The following is a 20,452-nucleotide window of genomic DNA, read 5'->3' as shown; positions in this document are numbered from 1 at the left end:
TCTCTCTTCTCTCCCTCTCCTCCTTCTCTCTCTCTCTCTCTCTGGATCTCTGCCTTTCAGATAAATAAATAAATCCTTTTTTAAAATTTTTTTGTTTTTTGACAGGCAGAGTGGACAGTGAGAAAGAGAGACAGAGAGAAAGGTCTTCCTTTGCCGTTGGTTCACCCTCCAATGGCCGCCGCGGCTGGCGCTCCGCACTGATCCGAAGCCAGGAGCCAGGTGCTTCTCCTGGTCTCCCATGGGGTGCAGGGCCCAAGCACTTGGGCCATCCTCCACTGCCTTCCCAGGCCACAGCAGAGAGCTGGCCTGGAAGAGGGGCAACCGGGACAGAATCCGGTGCCCTGACCGGAACTAGAACCCGGTGTACCGGCGCCGCAAGGCGAAGGATTAGCCTAGTGAGCCGGAAAGAAGAAAGCAGCCTGAGACACCGTGTCCTCTTTCTGCTGGCCGGCATATGGCTTCACCCCTTGGATTGACGAAGGCTCGTCCAAGCCCTGCAACACGGCAAACAGCACCGGAAAGGGGGGAGCAGACATTTAAACTATATGAACACACATGAGTCACCGCTCTGGCCTGCAAACCCAGCCTCTCCTCGCACTGCTCTGCTCCCGCGGCCCCCCACGGGCTCCAGGCTGCTCTGCCTCCACGTGGAGATGCGCATCACAGCACCTGAAGAGTTAAAATTGTATGTGTGCGGGTGTAAAAAGTTAAGCTTAAGCTTACAGGTTTAAACCTTCCTGGTACAGCTGTAAAAATAAGACAGAGTGAAGTAGCACCTTGACAGTAGGGACTCCATTTTGGAGCACTTGAGACTCCATTCTGAGAAAGCACCCCCCCACCGTGAGACTCTGGTCTGAAACTATGATCTCAAATAGTCGGACAATAGCAGTGCACTACATCACCCTTGGCAACGCACAAAACCCCCCTAGCATGATTGCTCAAACTTAAAAGTAGAAAGGTTGCACCTGGGTTACCTGGGCTAATAATAAAGATGTGATTTGTCTGTGTCTTACATTAATGTCAAGTCCTAATTGCTAATTGTAATATTGTAACTGGTATTGTCAAGATTATGATAAATATTAATTTCACTTAGGTTTTGGGTTATGTTGACCCCAGTAACCATATACTCTCTTTTGATTTTATGTACTCTCTTTTGATTTTAGCAACCGTGCATAGCAACCATGTATTCCCCCCTTCCCGGTTTTGCAGTTTTTGCCTTTATAAACCCTAACCTTTGGTTATTCGGGGCTGCTCTGTTCATGTATGATCAGACAGCCCCAGCATGCTGGATAATCAATAAATCTTTAACCCTTTGCTGGTTGCATGAGAGAAAAGTCTCTTGGAGTCGTCCCTCGGGCAGTGGGCTTTTTCAGACTCTAACACACCTTTGCACCGGCTACACCAGATGTGTATGCCGGCGGGGGGGGGGGGGTACCTGTGAGCACGGGACAGTGCCACATGCAGCCGCGAGGACCCTGCTCCCCTGGGGGCCCAGGCCAGCACCCCGGCAAGCAGGGCCACCAGAGCATATCCCGCCTCATTTCAGAACTGCCTGCTCTGCCAGGTCTCTCCTTGGGGGAGCTTCATTTCTGGGCAGGAGGGGACACCTTGCTGGACGCATGCACCTTCCTGGGCCACGCCCCTCCCTCTAGAGTGTGGCCTGCCCCCACCTCTGTCATCACAGGGAGGGATGCCGGGCTGCCCTTGGTGGCACTCCAGCTCATGCTCCATGGTAACAGCCCGGGCGCACGTGAGCTCTGGGGGAGCAGAAACCACCTCTGCTTATACAAACACTGAGCCAGGCAGGCCTGTGGTATAACTGGAGCTACATCGGGGAGCAAGACAGGGAAGGGTGGGGTGGTAGAAGGCAGGATTAGACAGACTGGTGACTCAAAAGCCCCCTGTGGACTATCCCCCCACCCTAAGCGTGGTGCCCTGGATCAGGTCTAAAATTCACACTTACCTTGCTTGTGCGCAACGAGCTAAGGGTTAGCGGGGTCCTGCCGTGAAACGTTTCAAAAAGACCATCGTCTAGGAGCACACGCAGAGGCTGGGCTGTGCACCCCAGGGCCGCCTGACCTCTGACGTCAATGTTCCACACCGAGACAGGGGCTATGGAAGGAGCCATCTGTGAAAGATGCCCCACCTCCAAGGCCTTTCTTCGACAGTGAGCGTGGGGGCAGTGGGGAGGGGCCGAGGCAGGGCCTCCTCCGGGCAGCCACTCCTAAGGCCACTCTCTGCTGCGCAGCCGCAGAAACCCAGCAGCCCCTGTCTGTAGGGTCAGTGTGGTTCTCCTCCAGGACTACGCTAAGGATGTTCCAATGCTGGGGGCCCCTGTGGGGGATCCGGACTGAGCTCCGGGCTCCTGGCCCAGCCCTGGCTACTGTGGCCGTTTAGGCAGGAACCAGCAGGTAGAAAACCTCTCTCTCTCCCCATCCATGTCTCTGTCTCTCTACCTTCCAGATACAATGAAAATGAGTTCCAGGAAGTGGGGGCTGGTAGGGGCGTCCTTGGGGTCCTCCGGCTCTGCATGGTCTGCCCGCTGCCCTCCCTCACCGGCAGGGAGCTGTGCCCCAAAGCCGCTTTCTAGCAGACAGGGGTCCCTGCAGGTCTGCCTGGTAATGACGCACAAGGAATCCCAGGAGGTCCTGGGAAGCCCACACCCTCGGCCATGGGTGGGATGCAGCAGCCAGGCCAGGCCCGCTGGGTGCACCTGCAGGGAGCCCTGAGCTCTCTCAGGCAGGAAACCCTCGCTGTGCTATTGTGTGTTCTGAGAAGTGGGCGGCGACTGCCCCAGCTCTTTGGTGGGACAGGGAGATGCTCTGCTTTTAGAGCCAGGTAGCCCTGAGTTCCAACTGCGTGTTCCGCTGTCGCTCGGAACCTGTGGGAGTCTCGCTTTCCTAATCCGCGCACGCCCCCGAGCCCAGGGAAGGGGTGGGCAAAGCGCAGGCCCTGGCCAATGAGGAATGAGTGGATGCCCTCGCCTGCCACTACCTGGACCAGCCAGGCGTCTGCTTGGAGTGGCGACCTGGGGGAACCTGCAAGCTATGCCCCCTGCAGGACTGGGGACCAGGGGAGTCCTGCCTGGGGTTCTGCCAACCAGGCCCAGATGCCCGGCACAGCAGGGCGCCCGTGGTGGTGCCCAGGGAGCCGGCAGAGCAAGGCCCCCTGGCTGCACTGGCCACTGACCCGGAAGTGAGGCTGTGGCTGCCTGCACGAGCCGATGCTCCCATGACCAGTTCTGGCTGTTGGCCCTCTCTGGCCAGACCGCAGGGGTTAGATGAGGGCTTCCGGGAGGCAGTGCCACCCATGAAGAGTCTTGGGGAAGAGGGCGACGCTAGGGGCTGTGTGGGAAGGAAGGACACCAAGTCCTGCGGAGGCTGGGGCACCCAGTGCCGCGCGGGCAGTCCCCAGGGCCTCTCTGGTGAAACGGGTTCACGTGCTCCCTCTGCTGGTTGCGCAATAACAGCTCAGGCCGGGGAGCCGGGCATGGATTGTTAGCTCTGCGCCTGGAGCCCGGAGCGCGCCGGATCTCGGTGTTGACATAACAGTGGCGGAGCGTTCGTATTTCACCGTATCTTTGTCAGTAAATGGACACTTTTATTTTCAATATTTACTCTGCATGGCCGTGAAATGAAGTCCATTCCGTTGGAAAGGCCAAAGGTGCCCAATTAGGGAATCAGTTGTAACAGGGATTCAATAGACTGTTTTCTGAGCATTCAAGAGAGAGAAAGAGATAAATGCTTGTGGTTTCCAGCCGGGTGAAAATACAGATTTTAGAATTGAGTTTGGTTGGAGTCACAGCATTGCAAAAAGCAGATTGGAAAAACAGCCTGAAAGGAGACACGGAAACTTGACCAGCGCCTCTGTTAGGGGCGACTCTCATTTCTCTGTGTTCTTGGGAATGTGGCCGCGGATCTCGCCAAGCAGGGCTGGGTCGTGGATGGCTGGAGCTCAGCTTGGCCGGAATGTTCTCTGCTCGGCGCCAGCCTGCCATGGGCGCTGGACCTGCTCCTGCCACGGCAAAGGCACACAGCCTCCTGGTACAGAGTGGCCGACAGCGAGGCTGGCAAGTGCAGAGAACAGCCCAGAGGTGGGGCTTCCGACTCAACGTGGAAGTGGGTGTGGTCACGGAGGGCTTCCTGGAGAAGGCACTGATTGAACTGACAAGACTGAAGGTCGTCAGGGAAGGGAGAGGAGAGCATTCCAGGCAGAAGTGACCAAAGGCTGGGGTGGGAATCAGGCGAGGCTGCCGCCGCCTGCGGGTGCGGGACCAAGTGGAGAGCAGGACCTTGAACATCTCCCTGGGGACGAGAGGATGGAGCTGCTGAGCCCACAGGTCCAGAGGTCTTTCCGTTTGGCAGCTCTCGAAAAACGAGGCCCTAGAGAGCTTCCACTTGTGTGGATTCCGTTTATCAATATTTGCCATCAAAGAAATGAACACAGAGGTTTCCCTCGATACAGATACAGATATAGATATAGATATAGATAGCTGTAGGTATAGAGATCTGTAGAGATGTCTGTCTCCGCTTGGACAGAGTGAGAGGGGAAAGGCGGGCCAGTGGCGGCGTTGACTGGCCGACCTGCAGACTGCACACAGGACCATCGGGTGAGGCACTAGGGAGCCACAGCGGGTTTCAGAGCTGGGGAGAGGCCCTCCCACTGGGCAGTTTCAGGCTGTGTGCCAGGTCAGGGATGAATCAGGTGTCTAGAAGGAGACAAAGGCAGAGGTTGGGCAGCTGAGAGATGCGAAATGCAGCCGCAGAGAGGTCGCTGGGGAAGGGGAGGTGAGCCCTGGACCTGGAGATAGGTGGCGTCTGGGGAACGGATGCTCCCGAGAGACGGCTGGCCAGAGGAGCCCTTCCCACGGCTCCCTCGTGGCCCCCTGGCCACCTGGGGGCCCCCAGACCAGGCCGGGGAGGGGGCAGAGCAGAGGGCCCCGGGCCTGCACCCACTCAACCAGGAGGGAGACAGCGGTGCGGGGAGGAGCGAGCCCTCGCTCTGTTTCAGAAGAGGGAGCGAGTGCTTCTCTTTGGTCCCTGTCTGCAGCAGGGCAGAGCCAGCGCGGCCATTGCTGGGCTGCTAACTGCCCCCTCCAGCCCGGTCTGTCAACCGAAGGCCTGCGGCGCGGCTGCACGGGGAGCGGCTGAGCTGCTCTAGAAGCTGTGGCCTTGGCTGTCGCCACCGCGAGCAAGCTGGCCAGCAGCCTATGGCCCCGCAGTCGCAGGCCTCGCTATCTGCCCTCATGAGTCAACATTTATGTCCAGGGACCGGCGCTGTGGTGCAGCAGGTAAAACTGCCGCCTGTGATGCCCACATCCCAGATGGCAAAGGTTCGAGTCCCGGCTGCTCCACTTCTGATCCAGCTCCCTGCTAGTATGCCTGAGACAGCAGCAGAAGATGGCCCAAGTGCTTGGGCCCCTGCACCCACGTGGGAGACCAAGATAAAGGTCCAGGTTCCAGGCTTTGACCTGGCCCGGCCCTGGTCATTGTGGCCATTTGAGGAGTGAACCAGCAGATGGAAGATCGGTCAGTCTCCGTCTTCGTCTCTCCCTCTCTCTGTAAGCACCTTTCAAATAAATAAATACATTTAAAAAATTATGCACAAGGGGCCAGTGCTCTGGTGTAGCCAGTAAAGCTGCTGCCTAATGTGCCCACAACCCAAATGGTCACCAATTCTAGTCCCAGCTGCCCAACTTCTGATCCGGCTCTCTACTATGGTCTGGGAAAGCAATAGAAGATGGCTCAAGTCCTGGGCCCCTGAACCTGCGTGGAAGACCCGGAAGAAGCTCCTGGCTCCTGGCTTTGAATTGGCACAGCTATGGCCATTGCGGCCATCTGGAGAGTGAAACAGTGGATGGAAGACCTCTCTCTCTCTTTCTCTCTTTCTCTCTCTCTCTCTCTCTTTCTTTCTCTCTCTCTCTCTGCCTCTGCCTCTCTGTAACTCTGCCTTTCAAATAAATAAATAAATCTTTTTTTTAAAAAAAAGTATGTCCAAGCTGAAACCTGCTGTGGACGTACAGCTGTGTTCATAACTGTGAAAGCTCAGGAGCCATCAAGTGGGTGGCACACCACGGACACGTGGACCAGGGGGTGTTATTCGGTACTGAGAAGCAGGTGCCAGCCAGCCGAGGGGACCGGAAGGGCTGTGAGTGCTCGTCAGCTCATGCAAGCGGCCCTCGGGAAGCCAGCAAGTGCCGCCACGTGGCATTGTGCAGGAGGCTCAGCTATGGGGCTGGTGCAGATCAGTGGCTGCAGGGGTGGGCACGGAGGGTGGGTGCTGCAGGGAAGCGCGCTGGCACCCACAGCAGCGGCAGACGCGTGTCATCACACCCACAGCCTGGGCGCCGCGAGAGAGCCGGTGTGTGAGCCCCGCCCATCGGTGACCACGAGGCACCCACAGGGCTTTGCCGGCCGACGCAGATGCAGCGCACTGGAGAGCGGTGCTGACAGGGGAGGGTGGGGAGGCCCGGGGGCATATGGGAAGTCTCTGTACTGTGCTTGTGAACCCAATACTGCCCTTAAAACAATCAAGCTTATGTTAAAAAACAGCAATAAAAGAGCCTTCTATGGGGGAGGCTGCGAGCCTGCCCTTCCACTTGATCGAGCCCTTGATCCGCCTGCCCTTTCGGCCTCCCCTGCTGGCTCCCTCGACCGGCTCTGCACGAGGACAAGGGGAGGACAAGGAGGGAGCGTGCAGTGAGGTGCTGGTGGCTGGCCCGGAACTGTCCGGACATCCACGCGCTCCCGGACCGAGCGAGAGGAGCCTTCCAGCGCCACATACGTGGGAGGCAGCGAACATCGGGGCGCGAAGTCAGGCCACAGTAGTGGGCGTGGCCCTGGGTCTGCAGGCTGGGTGCTGGGGCTCAGTGTCGCAGGGCTTGCAGCAGGGGAAACGAGGCGAGGTGAGCTGGGGAGACAGCATCAGGGGGCAGGCGTGCCCCTGAGGGCTGCCCCGGCAGAGGCAGACGCCAGACCTCAGAACAAGGGCTGGCCAGTGGCCAGTGTCGGGCTCTGGGCTCCAAGACAGACTCACTTCCGCTGGGTGGGTGTGCAGGCAAGCCTGGAGCAAACCATTCACTGCATGTTCTAAGGGGAAGATGGACACACAGAGCGCTCCTCTCCGCTGGGGCACTCCCCGAAGGCCTGCAACCAGGCTGAAGCCAGAGCTGAGAGCCCAGTGCAGACCTTCCCCGTGGAGGTCAGGGGCTCGCCTCCCTGCCTGCCGTGTGTGCACCACCAGGAAGGCGGGGACTGGTGCATCTTGGGCACCGCACACACACTCCCTCCCGTTCATTCATACTGAACTTGGATTTGCAGGGCCTTCGCTGTCTTCCAGGGGGGCCATCAGGGCAGCTTGAGCAAAGGCCCTGAGGCAGCAGGGAGCCGGGCACTGCAGGGGAACAGTGAGTGGGCGGCAGTGGGCTCAGGCTGCGTTTGGGGCTGATTGGTGAGAGCTTCTCTGGCACTGCCCAGTCTCTGCCCGGAAAAGCACAGCACTCAGCTGTCCCCGCTGTCCCTTCAGAGCGCGGCCACAGAGAGACCTGTTGCTGACCGCAGCGACGCGCCTGTCCCGTCTCTGCCCGGTCCAGGGCTGTTTTTTCCTTCAATCGAAGCCAGGAGCCAGGAGCTTCTCCGGGTCTCCCATGTGGGTGCAGGGGCCCACGCCCTTGGGGCATCTTCTGCTGCTTTCCGAGGCTCGGTAACAGGAAGCTGGATCAGAAGTGGAGCAGCCGGGACTCGAACCTGCACTCACATGGGATGCCAGCATTGCAGATGGTGGATTAACTGGCTGCGCCACACTAGCCCCATGTGAGCATGCATTGTTTGAGACATCTGAAATCCTTGCTGTCTCAGTCTGTTTCTGTTGCTATACCAAGATCCTTAGACGGGGCAACTTACAAGTGCTAGAAACTTCCCTGTCACAGTGTGGAGGCAGAGAATCCAAGCCCAAGGCGGCAGCAGTCGCTGTCTGGTGAAGGCTTGCTCTCTGCTCCCAAGACCCTGCAGTGTCACAAGGGGGAAAGGGTGGAAGGGGGCTTCCTGTGGCATGGGGCAGGGGTGGGGGCTGGGAGGGCCAGGGCAGCCCCTGAAACCTTGCAATGAGGCCCTAATCCCAGACTCGGGGTCCGGGGAGGGGGGCGGGCAGAGTACTCACAACTTCCTCACCAGCCAAGATCCCCTGGGAGTCCCCCGGCCTGGGGCAAGGCCAGCACTGCTCTCCTGCTGGAGTGGGAGCCCATGACAGACAGCAGGTGCCATGGGCCCCTGACAGCCTCCGTGAGACAAGGGGACAGCCAGCCCCACCCGGGAGGACGCTCTGTCCCCTCTTGGCTGGCCCCAGCTGCGGCACAAGGCAGAACCAGAACCACGTGCGATGCTGCTGCAGACTTAGCACCGGGACCTCGGCAGAAAGTGTCCTCTCTAAGTCTTGGTTTCTCCTCTGTAAGGTAGAGCTCGGACTCACTCCTACGGCACGGGCACGGGGACTCGCTCAGCTCTTGGAAAACGATGCCCATTGAGGCTACTGTTGCTGCAGAAGGGGAAGCGGAGCCATGGCCAAGGTCAGCCGGCCGTGGCGTCCCACTCAGAGCCCCCGGGCCCCCACTCAGCTGTATGGATGAGGAAATGGGCTCAGGGCAAGGTGGTGGGTGCGAGAGCTGCACCCACGGCCCTTCTGGCGTGCGCCACACACTGCCTGCCTCGCCAACTCCTGATGCGCGCCAGGGACAGCCTCACACACGTTGTTGACCTGCCCCGGGCCCTCCAGGCAGGGCTGTTTGATCTGGAGGCACCAGCTGGACATGCGGTCATGGAGGGTGTTTCCTCAGCTCCCCGGCTCCCCATCAGCAGGGCCACATCTGCCCCCTGGGGAGATCACTCAGCATTTATAAAGCTCACCTGGTCGCACAGCCCATCAGCATCCAAGCAGCGGACTGGAGCAACCCACAGGACACCAGAGACAGCCAGGTAGGCACAGACACCCGACAATCTCACTCCAGCCTCCCTTTCCATCAGATGTTGAGTCAAACTCTACTCTTGACAAACACGGTCTGTTAGGAGTTGGTTTGGTTCTAGGGCAAAACATCAACAACGACAGCTTTGACATGATGAGAAATCCACAGGTGAGCTGTGGATCCTGCCAGCTTGTCCCTCTGCCACCCCTGGGCTGTGGCTTTCATCCTCATGCTAAGAAAATTGTTGCTGAGCTCCATCCATCATGTCTTATATCTAATCTGGAAGGTACAGGTGAGGAGCACAAAAGCGTAACCCCCCTAGCTGGGTCAGGCTCTTTAAGGAGCTGTTCAGAACGACTCCACTTGGTTCTCCTGGGCCGGGCCTGATTGCAAAGAACTTGGGGATGACGGGTTCTTTGTGAGGCACATTTCTGTTAGCAGATGTGAAAGGATTCTATAAAGAAGGAGGGGGGAACGTGCAAGCCCCCCACCCCCGGCTTCCGTTCCCTTGCTGTGTCGGCGCTTGTCTCAGAGGGCGGGGCTGTCCCCAGGGCTTTGTGTGTCCCCAGGGGTCAGCGTCCAAAGGCTTCCCTGGTGACCTTCTCCCCTCCTGGCTCCGCTAGTTGCCTTCTACCCAGGGCAGTGTCGGGACCAGGGAAGAATTAGGAGTCCAGAATTGCCTTTCATTGTTGGATACGCAGAGTGACCTGTGAACGCAGGATAGAGTTCAGTACACACAGCTAGAAGGCAGAGAGTGGGATTCTGGCCTCACTCTGCACTGAGCCTCGATTTCCTGCCTGCAAAACGGACATGGGGGGTAGGAGTTAGTCCACGTGAGTCCTCCACGCTCCTCTCCCATCCCCGAACCCCTGTATCTTCATGCAGACTCTCAGAGTGGCCCTAAACTGACCCTGGTTACCTGGGGTCCCCCATAGGTAGTGCCCCAAGACACCAAAGGGCTTGTGCCTCCTTATTACACTCTGTGGGTTTAGCTTGCCCGGCTGTCTGCCTAGTATTTGAATTTTAAGCCGCTGGGTCCACTATATTATTATATATCTGAGTCTGTTGGTCTCTGTTCATTGGCCTTTTTTTCTTTAAATATTTATTTATTTGAAAATTAGAGTTACACAGAGAAAGGAGAAGCAGAGAGAGAGAGAGAGAGAGATCCTCCATCTGATGGTTCACTCTCCAATTGGCCGCAATGGCTGGAGCTGCACAGATCCGAAGCCAGGAGCCAGGAGCTTCTTCCAGATCCCCCACATGGGTGCAGGGGCCCAAGGACTTGGGCCATCTTCTACTGCTTTCCCAGGCCACAGCAGAGAGCTGGATCAGGAGTGGAGCAACCAGGTCTCGAACTGGCACCCATATGGGATGCCAGCACTTCAGGCCAGGGTGTTAACCCACTGCACCACAGCACCGGCCCCGGTCTTTTTTTTTTTTTTTTTTTTTTTTTTCTTTAAGCATTCATGCCTTGTAATTTTTTTTTAGGTGCTGGACATTGTGAGAAAAATTGCCGAGACTCTGAATCTTTTCCCAGACAGGAAGGAAGACACCTGTGGCCTAGACTTATTTTTGACTCGAGGAGAGCTGTTTTGGCTTTGCTCCTGCTCCTAGAGGGCCCTTCCCTGCCAACTCACAAAGATGAATCCTTAGAATTAGCAAATAAGATTCAGTAACATGATAGCAATTGGCCACACACAAAGGGTGCTGTGCTAAGTGCATGTGGAAAACTGACCACTGCAAGGGTGCTGTGCTAAGTGCCTAGGAAGAAGCTGAGAGGCAGGGGTGAGGCTGCGGCACCTGCAGCTCCCTGGTGAGGGAGCCGGGGCTCCACAGACCCAGGTGGCCCAGTTTCCCCAGCAGGCAGGCAGCAGAGCGGGGACCCCAGCCCAGACCTGTCTGACCCTGAAGCCGTGGCAAATTCCACGTGTGCTCGTGTTCAGATGGGCAGCGTGCAGCCCGCACAACATGGGCACGTGGTGAAGACAGGGGCCCACATCCCACAGCCCCGCAGCTGGTGGGAGGGCAAGGGCTTCAGAGACTTCCTTTTTTTTTTTTTAAGCAAGATTTATTGAAGTCAGAAGCCTCCAGCCAGAGTGGCCTGCAGGGAGAGGCCACTCGTGTTCCTGACGCTCCACAGCCTCTCCCTGTGTAGGGAGCAGCCCTGCCGGGAAGGCGGGAGCCACGTGGCAAAAGCCCGCATGGCCGGCTCTCCAGGGCATGAATCTGGGTGGTGCAGCCTGGGGCAAGTGACTTCAACTGGGGACCCTCCCTTTTTTGCTCTGTACGGGAGGAAAAAGCACGTCCCCTCTTGCACCTCACGACACCGTCTGTAAAATGGGTGTAGGTGAAATGAAGTGAGCCCTGTGGCCGCTGCACCCAAGCTCTGGAAGACCTGTCTCTCTCTATCCTGCTCCCCCGCAGGGGCCCAAGATGCTGGTGGTCTCCGCCCTCCTGCTCCCCTGCGGCCTGCTGGCCTTGGCGTCTGCTCAAGGAGACCCGCCTGCATTTTCTCCCCAGCTCACCGACGGTGAGACCGCCCTGCCTCGGGCCAGGCCTGGCCGGTCACAGCCCCTAGGACTGCCCTCGAAGGCCGGGCCAGGAGCCAGGGCCGCTTCTGTTCTCACAAGCCTGGTGCCCAGGACACGGTTCACCCCGCCAATCATTCACTGTCCCGGGCGGGGCTCCATGTAGTTCTCTTTCCCCGGCCTCCCGGCTTTCCTGTCTCCTTGCCCTGCTTCACTAAGGGTCACCGTCAAGGGGCCCGCACGCACCGGCCCCCGCCCCGCGCACCTGTCTCGCCACCCGCGCCCACTCCCATCTTGCCCCAGCGGCCTCGCCAACGCGTCAAGCATGTGCCTTTGCGGTCCCCTCTGCCTGGAGCACTCTCGCCCTCACCAAGGCTGCCTCCTTCCCGGCCAGGCCCTGCTCATGGCTCACCTGAGCGGAAAGGCCTGCCCTGACCTCCCCAGCCTCGCCCCCAGGACCCCAACCTCCCCACCAAGCAAAACCTAAGGGTGACACCTCGCCCAGCCTGCAGAGCCCATAGCCTTGACCAGTGCCCTCTCTGATTGGCCAGTGCGCACCTGACTGGCCACTGGAGACTTGGGAAGCAGTCCTGATCCTGCACGTCCCCTTCCTCCCGGCGTTACCATCTGTCACCCCCATCCCTACCAGGCTGCAGCGCCAGGGGAGCAGGGGTCTCCGTCTGCCCTCCCCGGGGCACGCCCAGCTCTGGCCCAGCCCTGGCACACTGCAGACCCCTCCCAACATTTGCTGGATGATCGACCCTAGAACTTGGCCCAGCACCAAGCAGGCCAGAAAGAAGAGAGGCACGAAGAACAAATGCGTGGGTGGGGCGTGCCCAGAGGTCAAGCCTGCACCTGGGGGGTCTCGGGCGTCTGGGGGTCTGACTGGGATCTGGGGGTCCCTGCCTTCTCTGCAGCTCTGGCTCAAGGACTGCTCCAGGAGGGCCTGCTCACCAGGCTGCAGACGGGAGACCTGCCGACTCTGCTGGACTACTTCTTCAAACACAGATTGAATCTCTGGGCAAAACCCATTCACCCACACAGGGATGACAGAGATGCTGAGTGAGTGGCCTGGAGGGCTGGGCAGGGGGCTGCCGGGCTCGCTCCGTGCTTCCTGACTTCGCAGAGACCCTCAGCTGAGGGCCCTTCCAGCTCCGATGGCCTGAGACCCCCTGGCTGGGAGAAATTCCCACCCCAGGGAGAGACAGGAAACTGGGGCGGTGCTGCAGGGGACACAGAGGTACTCGGTGCCCTAGCCTGGGAAGAGACCCGCAGCTCCAAGCACGCCAACCTCTTCCGCTCTCTCGGCCTCACCCTTGCCCCTGGTAAATGGGAACCCCGACCTCTGCCCCTCGGCTGCAGCGTGCACGTGCTCAGCACCGCTCCCCAGTCCCAGCGAAGGCAACAAAACAGCAGAAATAGCAGTGACAATCATGTGGTCATCAACAGAGGTGATGTCATACGTTAGACAGACCGCCGGGGCCGGCGCCGCGGCTCACTAGGCTAATCCTCCACCTAGTGGCGCCTGCACTCCGGGTTCTAGTCCCGGTCGGGGTGCCGGATTCTGTCCCAGTTGCCCCTCTTCCAGGCCAGCTCTCTGCTGTGGCCAGGGAGTGCAGTGGAGGATGGCCCAAGTGCTTGGGCCCTGCACCCCATGGGAGACCAGGAGAAGTACCTGGCTCCTGCCTTCAGATCAGCACGGTGTGCTGGCCTCGGCGGCCATTGGAGGGTGAACCAACAGCAAAGGAAGACCTTTCTCTCTGTCTCTCTCTCTCACTGTCCACTCTGCCTGTAAACACACACACACACACACACCACAAAAAACAAAAAAGACGGACCCTGGGTGGGTGTGGAAGACCCGGGTCCCTGGTCTCGCTCGCGTGTCGGAAACTCCTCCGCGACTCCGCCTGCGTCCCCTGTCTCAGCTGCTCCCCAGCCCGCTGCATCTTAGCTAAGGGCACTGCATCCAACGGTGGCTCTGACCAAAAATCTTGACATTGTCCTTGGATCCTCTCTGTCTCTCTCCTTCCTCTCCATCTCCCTCTTTCTCTCTCTCTACCCAAACACATACCCAGCCTATCAGCAAATCAACTACTCTGCTTGCAACACAGACCCAGGCATCTACCCACCATCTCTGCCCCCTGTGGCTCGAGCCCCCGCCATTGCTCCCCCCACCCCCCGACCTATAGCCCCGGACCATCCTGCTTCAAGCCCCAGGTGGCCCCCTCCTCCATTCCATTCTGCCAGCATCCAGAAGAATCTAAGAAGTAAGTCAGGGGGCTGGCGCTGTGGCGTAGCAGGTAAAGCTGCCACTTGCAATGCCAGCATCCCATATGGGCGCTGGTTCAAGTCCTGGCTGCTCCACTTCCGACCCAGCTCCCTGCTAATGTAAGTAGCAGATGATGACCCAAGTGCTTGGACCCCTGCCACCCATGTGGAGTTAAGCCGGGTCCAGTGCCGGCCATTGCGGCTACACTGGGAGTAAAGCAGAGGATAGAAACTCTCTCTCTCTCTCTCTCTGCCTTTCAAATAAATAACTAAATCTTAAAACAAAAAATCAGAGCAGATTCTTTAACTCCTTTGCCCCCACCTCCTGATGGCCTCTCACTGCTCTCAGAGCCAACCCCGAAGTCCTGGCCATTGGCCAACGAGGCTCCACACCATCCAGCCCCAGCGACCTCCCACCTCCCCGTTCCCTTCCGCCCTCACTGCCCAGCAGCCACACTGGCCCTGCTCAGACACAGGTGCCATCCTCAGGACCTCATACCTGTTCTGTCTGCTGTCTGACCCTGTCTTTTTCTTTTTTATTATTTCAAAAATTTTATATTTATTTATTTGAAAGGACGAGAGAGGGAGCTCTTCCATCCATGGTTCACTCCCCAAATGCCCACACCAGCCAGAGTCGAGCCGGGCCAAAGCCAGGAGCCCAGAGCTCCATCTGGCTCTTTCGTGTATCTGTTTATTCCCGTCTGCTTGGTGCTAGGCAAGGGCTGGGCAGGAGCATGCGGAGATGCATGGTGGCGAGAGCTTCTTTTCGCTCAGGGCTGTGTCCCCTTGCGGGAACCACGGGAACTGTGCAGGTGGCATCGTGAATGCACCTGCTCTGCCCCACAAGGAGCAGGGCAAGGTCCACCTGCAGCCAGAGCCACACCCTCCCCCTGCTGTGTGCTGTCTCCACCCAGGGTGCTCCTGCAAGAGCCTCGCCTCCTTCAGCTGTCCCTGGACCGCAAGCCTGGGAGCAGGGAGGTCACCCTGACCATCCCGCTGGCCTTCACTATGATTGTGAAGTAAGTAAGCCGCAAGGCCGGGGCAACACCCAGGGTGGTACGGGTGGGAGGGGCTGGCGCAGGCGGGCAGGGCTATGAGAAGCAGCCAGACCCATAGTGAACTCAGCAACAGTCTTGTGTGGTCCGGGGCAACCCCCTTGCCCTCTCCAGCCCCGGGGCACCCTGCATGCAGAATTAGGAGCCTGCAGAACCTTGGCTGCTTCAGACCTGGGCCCCTCTCGGGGAGGAGGCCCCTCGGTCCACAGGTCTCCCTGCTCTTATGCCCCGAGTGCCCGCTTCCACCTGTTTGGACTTCACGAGCCCACTCGGCTGTGATGGAGCATGGCTCAAGACCAGAACACAGAACGCACTCTGGCAGCCCAGCTGGGAGGTCGCCGTGGGTGTTTCCTGGGTGGTCTGTGCCTGTGTTTCCAGGGAGGGCAGGTGCCCCTCAGCTCTCCACAGCCTCCCCCGCTCCCTGTGCAGCCAGGTCCTCATCATCCTCCCTCATTCCCGTCTCAAGCCCAGGCCTCATGGCCATGGAGTTGGAAACGCTGAGGAGAGAACTGTCCAAGGTCCCATATAGCTGTCCCCTCCTGCCCCATTCTGCCGGGTACCTTAGACCTGACTTCTCCCTTCCTAAGTGTCCCCACAGCCAGGGGTAGTGGGTGTCATTATACAACCCGAATGCACGCCCCTCTGCCTTGGCCACAGGCCAGACACATGACCTGGAGAGGCCAAACCTGTTCGTAGGCTCGGCCCAGCCTTTGGAAAAGGAAGGACTGACTAGGAGTGGCTGTGTGGCTCGGCAGTGGGGCCACCTGCATGGCGTACTGGAGCGTCTGGCTTGAGTCCACACCCTGCTTGCCTCCCAGGTTCCTGCTAACGCGCGTGCAGGGAGGCAGGTGGTGCTGCAAGTACTTGGGTCCCTCCACGTACCTGGGAGACCCGGATGGAGCTCCTGGCATTTGGCAATGGCTGGACCAGCCCTGTCTGTTGCAGGCTCTTGGGGACTGAACCAGTGGGGAGCCAACCTCCCTCACTCTTTTTCTCCCACTCTGCCTTTCAAATAAAAATAAATTTGACAGGACGTGCTCTCAGTGGAGTGGTTTAGAGGGTTCGGTGCAGACACGGGGACCCTGATTCTAGAAGCAGGTGGGGGCACAGCAGGCGCCGAGGTTCTCTCCCCCAGCCTTACGCTCCCCTCCCCAGTAGCTTCTTGATCCTCGACACCATCACAACCGAGATAAGGTCAGACATCCACGTGCAGCTGGCTCTGGAGAAGAGCTCAGACGGCAGAGACCGACTCACCTCCAAGGACTGCAGTGTATCGCCCGAGGCCGTGCGGATACAGACAGAATTCTTGTGAGCTGCCCACCTTCTCCCTCCCTGCCCCGCGGGTTAGCAGGAGGCCTCTGGGAGGTGAATGCTCTCTTTCTTTGAAATTGTATTGTGGGGATGATGGTGTCGGTGACTTGAGCAGAAGTCCCCCGGGAATACCGAGAAGGAAGCGAGCGAGATCCCCTGCCTCTCTGTGGGCGTGGAAGTTACTTCTAAATCTTCTGCTACCATAAATAACCCCTGAACACTTTGGCTTAAGAAGATTTACTAAAAAGAATGATTTCCTGACCATAGGCGTCTAAGGTCACTCACAAGGCAGCCACAGCTCTAAGACTTCTGGGTTTCGCCAAGCCACTCCCCAGACACCCGTCTGCAGAGCTGCCCCCCGCCCCGGGGAGGGGCACATCTCGAGCTGGCTCTGGCCCAGTCCTTCCCATTCTGTGATGTCCCCCCTTTAGGGCGGTGTCCTCAGAGGCGTTGCCCTTTTATTAACTGCGGTTTTATCGCTTTCTTCCAAATTTAGCATTTTCCAAGAATTTCTGAATTGAGGCGGGGGCCAACACCCATTCGCTTTATACCCTGCCGTCTCCACTCGTGAGTCCATTATTCTGACTCAGTTCAGCTGTCCAGGTTTCCAGAGAGACCTGGGAAGGTGTGGAATCCTTTCTGAACCCTTGCACATCTGGTCCTAGCATTTCCTCCCCTGGTAGAACAGGCCAGGCACAGCGCCCCCTCCTGGAGAACAGCGAGGAGCCCCTCCCCAGGCCTTTCTCTGCTGGGAACCTGGGCTCCAGGCTGCAAGCCTGCGCTCAGGCGCTTTCCATGCAAGCTCTTGACAGAGTGAAGCCGTAAGCCCTGATGACTCCAGTAGCGTTGAGGAGGGCGAGGTGCTGGAAACGGCAAGATCACTTTATGGAGGCAAAAGGAAGCAGGCCAGAGCAGCAGGGCAGGGCCGCGTCCTAGCTTGCTGACGACCTGCAGAGTAGCTGTTAAGTGATTCCGGGTCACGGGGCCAAGCAGTGATGTGGAGAACTTAATCTGTTTTGCCAGTGTCCTACCTCCTAAGCTTAGAGACCATCACTTAGCGATGCGCATTGAGAGTTTCGCGAAGAGAGCTCTGAGACACCTGATCGCCCGCAATTTGGAAGAAACAGTGAGTGCAGAACCCAGGTCCCTTCCGTTTTTGAGCCAAGCTCACGTGCGGGGGGTTGGAGCTTCTTGCTGCAGTGGGAGGGGGTGGCGAGTGGGAGGAGGTGACAGGAAGGAGGGTCTGGATACAAAGCGGCGCACGGGGAGTCCCACCTCTGCCGCCAGGCACCCGACAGTCATCGCTCAGCTCTTTAAGTCAAAATCAGCACCTGCGTGACCACAGGGCTGGGTCTGCCCAAGCTCTGTTCCTGCTCTGTAAGATGGGCGTGGGTGGTCACAGAACGCACAGCCACCCTCAAGACGCACACAGGCACTGTGCTAACTGTCTTAATATCACGCTTCAAACAATCTCATACTCGAGGTTCTCAGGTGCCCCTGTGTTCCAGGTTCAACAAAGCGTTCCAGAGAGGGCCACTGGTTTGCCCGAGTCCCCCAGCTGCCACGTGGCTGAGCTGACCCAGGGCAGTCTGTCCCCAGTCCCTCTGGCTGGGCTGGCTCAGGGGAACCTGCTGCGGTCACCTGCCGCAGGCTCCACGCAGAGCCTTCCTCCAACCCTGCCTGTCTCCCTGTCTTGCAGATGTGTCCTCTGATCAACAGCTGGCTCTACAACCTGGATCAGCGCTTGGTCAATGAAATCAGTAGGTCATGGAGGTGCAAAGGGCCAGGAGCACTCCGGGAGGAGGCTGCCACCCCTCCCTCACCCCTCCCACTCCTCTCCCGAGCCTCCCCCCACCACGACCCTTGCAAAGCAGCTCCCAATACCTCAGCTGACCTTTGATGGGGGAGGCCCCGGTGCCAAGGCCAGGGTGAAGCTCGGTGCTCGAGTAGACCCTGACCCCCACCACTAACTAATCCTATTTTGGTCCCAAAAACCTAGAGATGCTGAGCTATGATCAAACCAGCCCGATTACCCTCCTCTTAAATACTCCATGTTGCATTAAGAGCAGAGAATCAGCTTGGTTTTAGCCCATAAAGAAAACCGTCTCCTTCCAGTCGTCTCTGCTCCAAGCGTCCCATATCTGTCAGAACCCAAAGGAACAAACGCAAGATTTGTTCCTTTTAAAGATTATTTATTTATTTATTTATTTGAGAGGTAGAGTTACAGAGAGAGGGAGAGACAGAGAGGTCAGTCTTCAATCCACTGGTTCACCCCCAGATGGCCTCAAAAGCCAGAGCTGAGCTGGCCCAAAGCCAGGAGCCAGGAGCTTCCTCCAGGTCTCCCACACAGATGCAGGGGCTCAAGCGCTTACTTGGGCTATCTTCCACTGCCTTCCCAAGCCATTCGTAGAGATCTGGATTGGAAGAGGAGCCGCTGGGACAGGAACCTGTGCCCATATGGGTGTTGGCACTGTAGGCGGAGGTTTAGCCCAGTACACCACAGTGCCGGCCCCATGAATGCAAGGTTGAATCTCAGGGGCTGGGGTTTCTAAAGCTCCCTTAAGTGGTTCTCCTCGCCAGCAGTTTTCTGGCCTCTGCTCACGAACCTCCATTGATAAGGAGCTCACCGCGTATGATGATGGGGAGCTTGAGGCAGTTGATAGAATGAGCCTTTAAACTCCCAGGGCCTGCGTCCCATGCTCACCCATAGGAAGTGTGAGCTGGCAGCTGCACCGACACCCTCACCCTGCTGGAGAACCTCCTCTTTGGGGCAGGTGGCCAGGCAAACGGGAACCTTGCCTGCTGTAATGCCAGCTTCCTCCACTGTCTCACTCGTAAGCAATTAGCTTGGGAGGAAGTGGCCATTCCCAGCCTATGGATAAAGGAACCAAGGCCCAGGAATTGTCCAAGATTACTCAGCTAGAAATACCAATGGCAGCTACGTGCTGACCCAGTGCTTTGCTTCCCAGACCCTGGGAAGGCTTGACAAGCGTTAGCTCAACCAGCACACGTAAGCACCCTGGGAAGTAGGTATTATCACTGTCCCCGTGTGTCGGAGAAGAGGAAACAGACCCGGAGCGGGTAAGAATGCCTGCCGTGCTCCCGCGGAAGAGAGTGGCAGAGCCAGAGCCAGAGGGACTCCACGTCCGTCCCCGCATTGCCTAAGTGCAGCTCCGTCAGCGAGACCGCCCGTGGCAGCCAGTGACAGAGCTCCCAGCCCCAGTCGTCTGTCTCCAGGCCTTTGCCCAACCCCCCAGCCCTGCCCTGCTCCTTCGGCCTCTGATCCTCCCCCACTCCCACGACTGCAGGCTCTCTTCTGCATTCCAGGCACGGTGCTGAGAGAGGACAGCTCCCAGGACAGTAGCGCGGGGGCCGCAGATGAAGGAGCCCCGTCTGTCCTACACTGGTGAGCCGTGCAGCACATCCCATTCACGTTAGGGTCACTATCAGTGTGTCACTCACTCACTCATTCATTCATAAAGAGTAAGCAAGCAGCTGCTCCATGGGAGGCACTGTTCTAGATGCTGGGCTGCGGCAGGGGGTGGGACGGACTGGGAGTCTGATCTCCTGGAGCTGCCTGGGCAAATGGACAGTGAAGGAGGGAGTGACCCACAGCCAACTCAGCTCCAGAGGGTGGTGGGTTTGATGAGGAGAAACCCAGCCAGGAGCATGCGAGGAAGGGGACGGGGTGGAGGCAGGACAGGCGCCATCAGGTTAATAATAGAGCCAGACAGAGGCTCCTGAAGAAAGAGAGCTTTCAGCTGAGTCCCGAATGACAAGGCAGAAGACGATGTCCCAAGACCCAAGAGGGAAGCAGCGCAAGCCAGGGGGTGGCCAGTGCAAAGGCCCAGAGACAGAAGCAAGCGAGTTTCCTTTTTAAAGTAAAAGAAAAAAAATTGTTTAAGTCGGCTGGATTATGGCAGGAACACAGTTATAGAAGGCATTTTTATTTATTTTTATTTTTTAAAAGATTTATTTATTTATTAGAAAGTCTGAGTTACATAGAGAGAGAAGAGGCAGAGAGAGAGAGGCCATCCAGTTGCTGGTTTACTCCCCAAATGGCCGCAACAGCCGGAGCTGTGCCCATCTGAAGCCAGGAGCCAGGAGCTTCTTCCAGGTCTCCCACGTGGGTGCAAGGGCCCAAGGACTTGGTCATCTTCCACTGCTTTGCCAGGCCATAGCAAAGAGCTGGATTGGAAGTGGAGCAGCTGGGTCTCGAACCAGCGCACATCTGGGATGCCGTCTCTGCAGGGGAAGGATTAACCTACTGTGCCACAGCGCCGGCCCCTTTTTATTTTTATTTATTTTTAAATTTTATTTATTTACTTGAGATG

At 58.0% G+C, this 20,452-nt stretch overlaps 1 protein-coding gene and 1 long non-coding RNA gene across 2 annotated transcripts; both read left to right on the top strand.

Annotated features, from left to right (window-relative positions):
• The first annotated feature begins 11,389 nt into the window (after positions 1 to 11,389).
• LOC138844258 (latherin-like) lies at positions 11,390 to 16,119 on the top strand. Its single transcript, XM_070051563.1, has 5 exons — positions 11,390 to 11,486; positions 12,402 to 12,546; positions 13,674 to 13,751; positions 14,667 to 14,771; positions 15,963 to 16,119. Exons 1-5 carry the CDS (start codon positions 11,390 to 11,392, stop codon positions 16,117 to 16,119), a joined length of 582 nt encoding a protein of 193 aa, XP_069907664.1.
• Positions 16,120 to 17,145: 1,026 nt separating this feature from the next.
• On the top strand, positions 17,146 to 19,518 carry LOC103348194 (uncharacterized). The gene is made up of 3 exons (XR_007919329.2): positions 17,146 to 17,244; positions 17,818 to 17,878; positions 19,446 to 19,518. It is a non-coding gene; the product is annotated as an uncharacterized lncRNA (long non-coding RNA).
• The last annotated feature ends 934 nt before the right edge of the window (positions 19,519 to 20,452 follow it).

Source organism: Oryctolagus cuniculus, chromosome 11 (genome assembly GCF_964237555.1).
Source record: "Oryctolagus cuniculus chromosome 11, mOryCun1.1, whole genome shotgun sequence".
Lineage (NCBI taxonomy): Eukaryota > Metazoa > Chordata > Mammalia > Lagomorpha > Leporidae > Oryctolagus > Oryctolagus cuniculus.
This window is presented reverse-complemented; position numbering and strand designations above follow the sequence as displayed.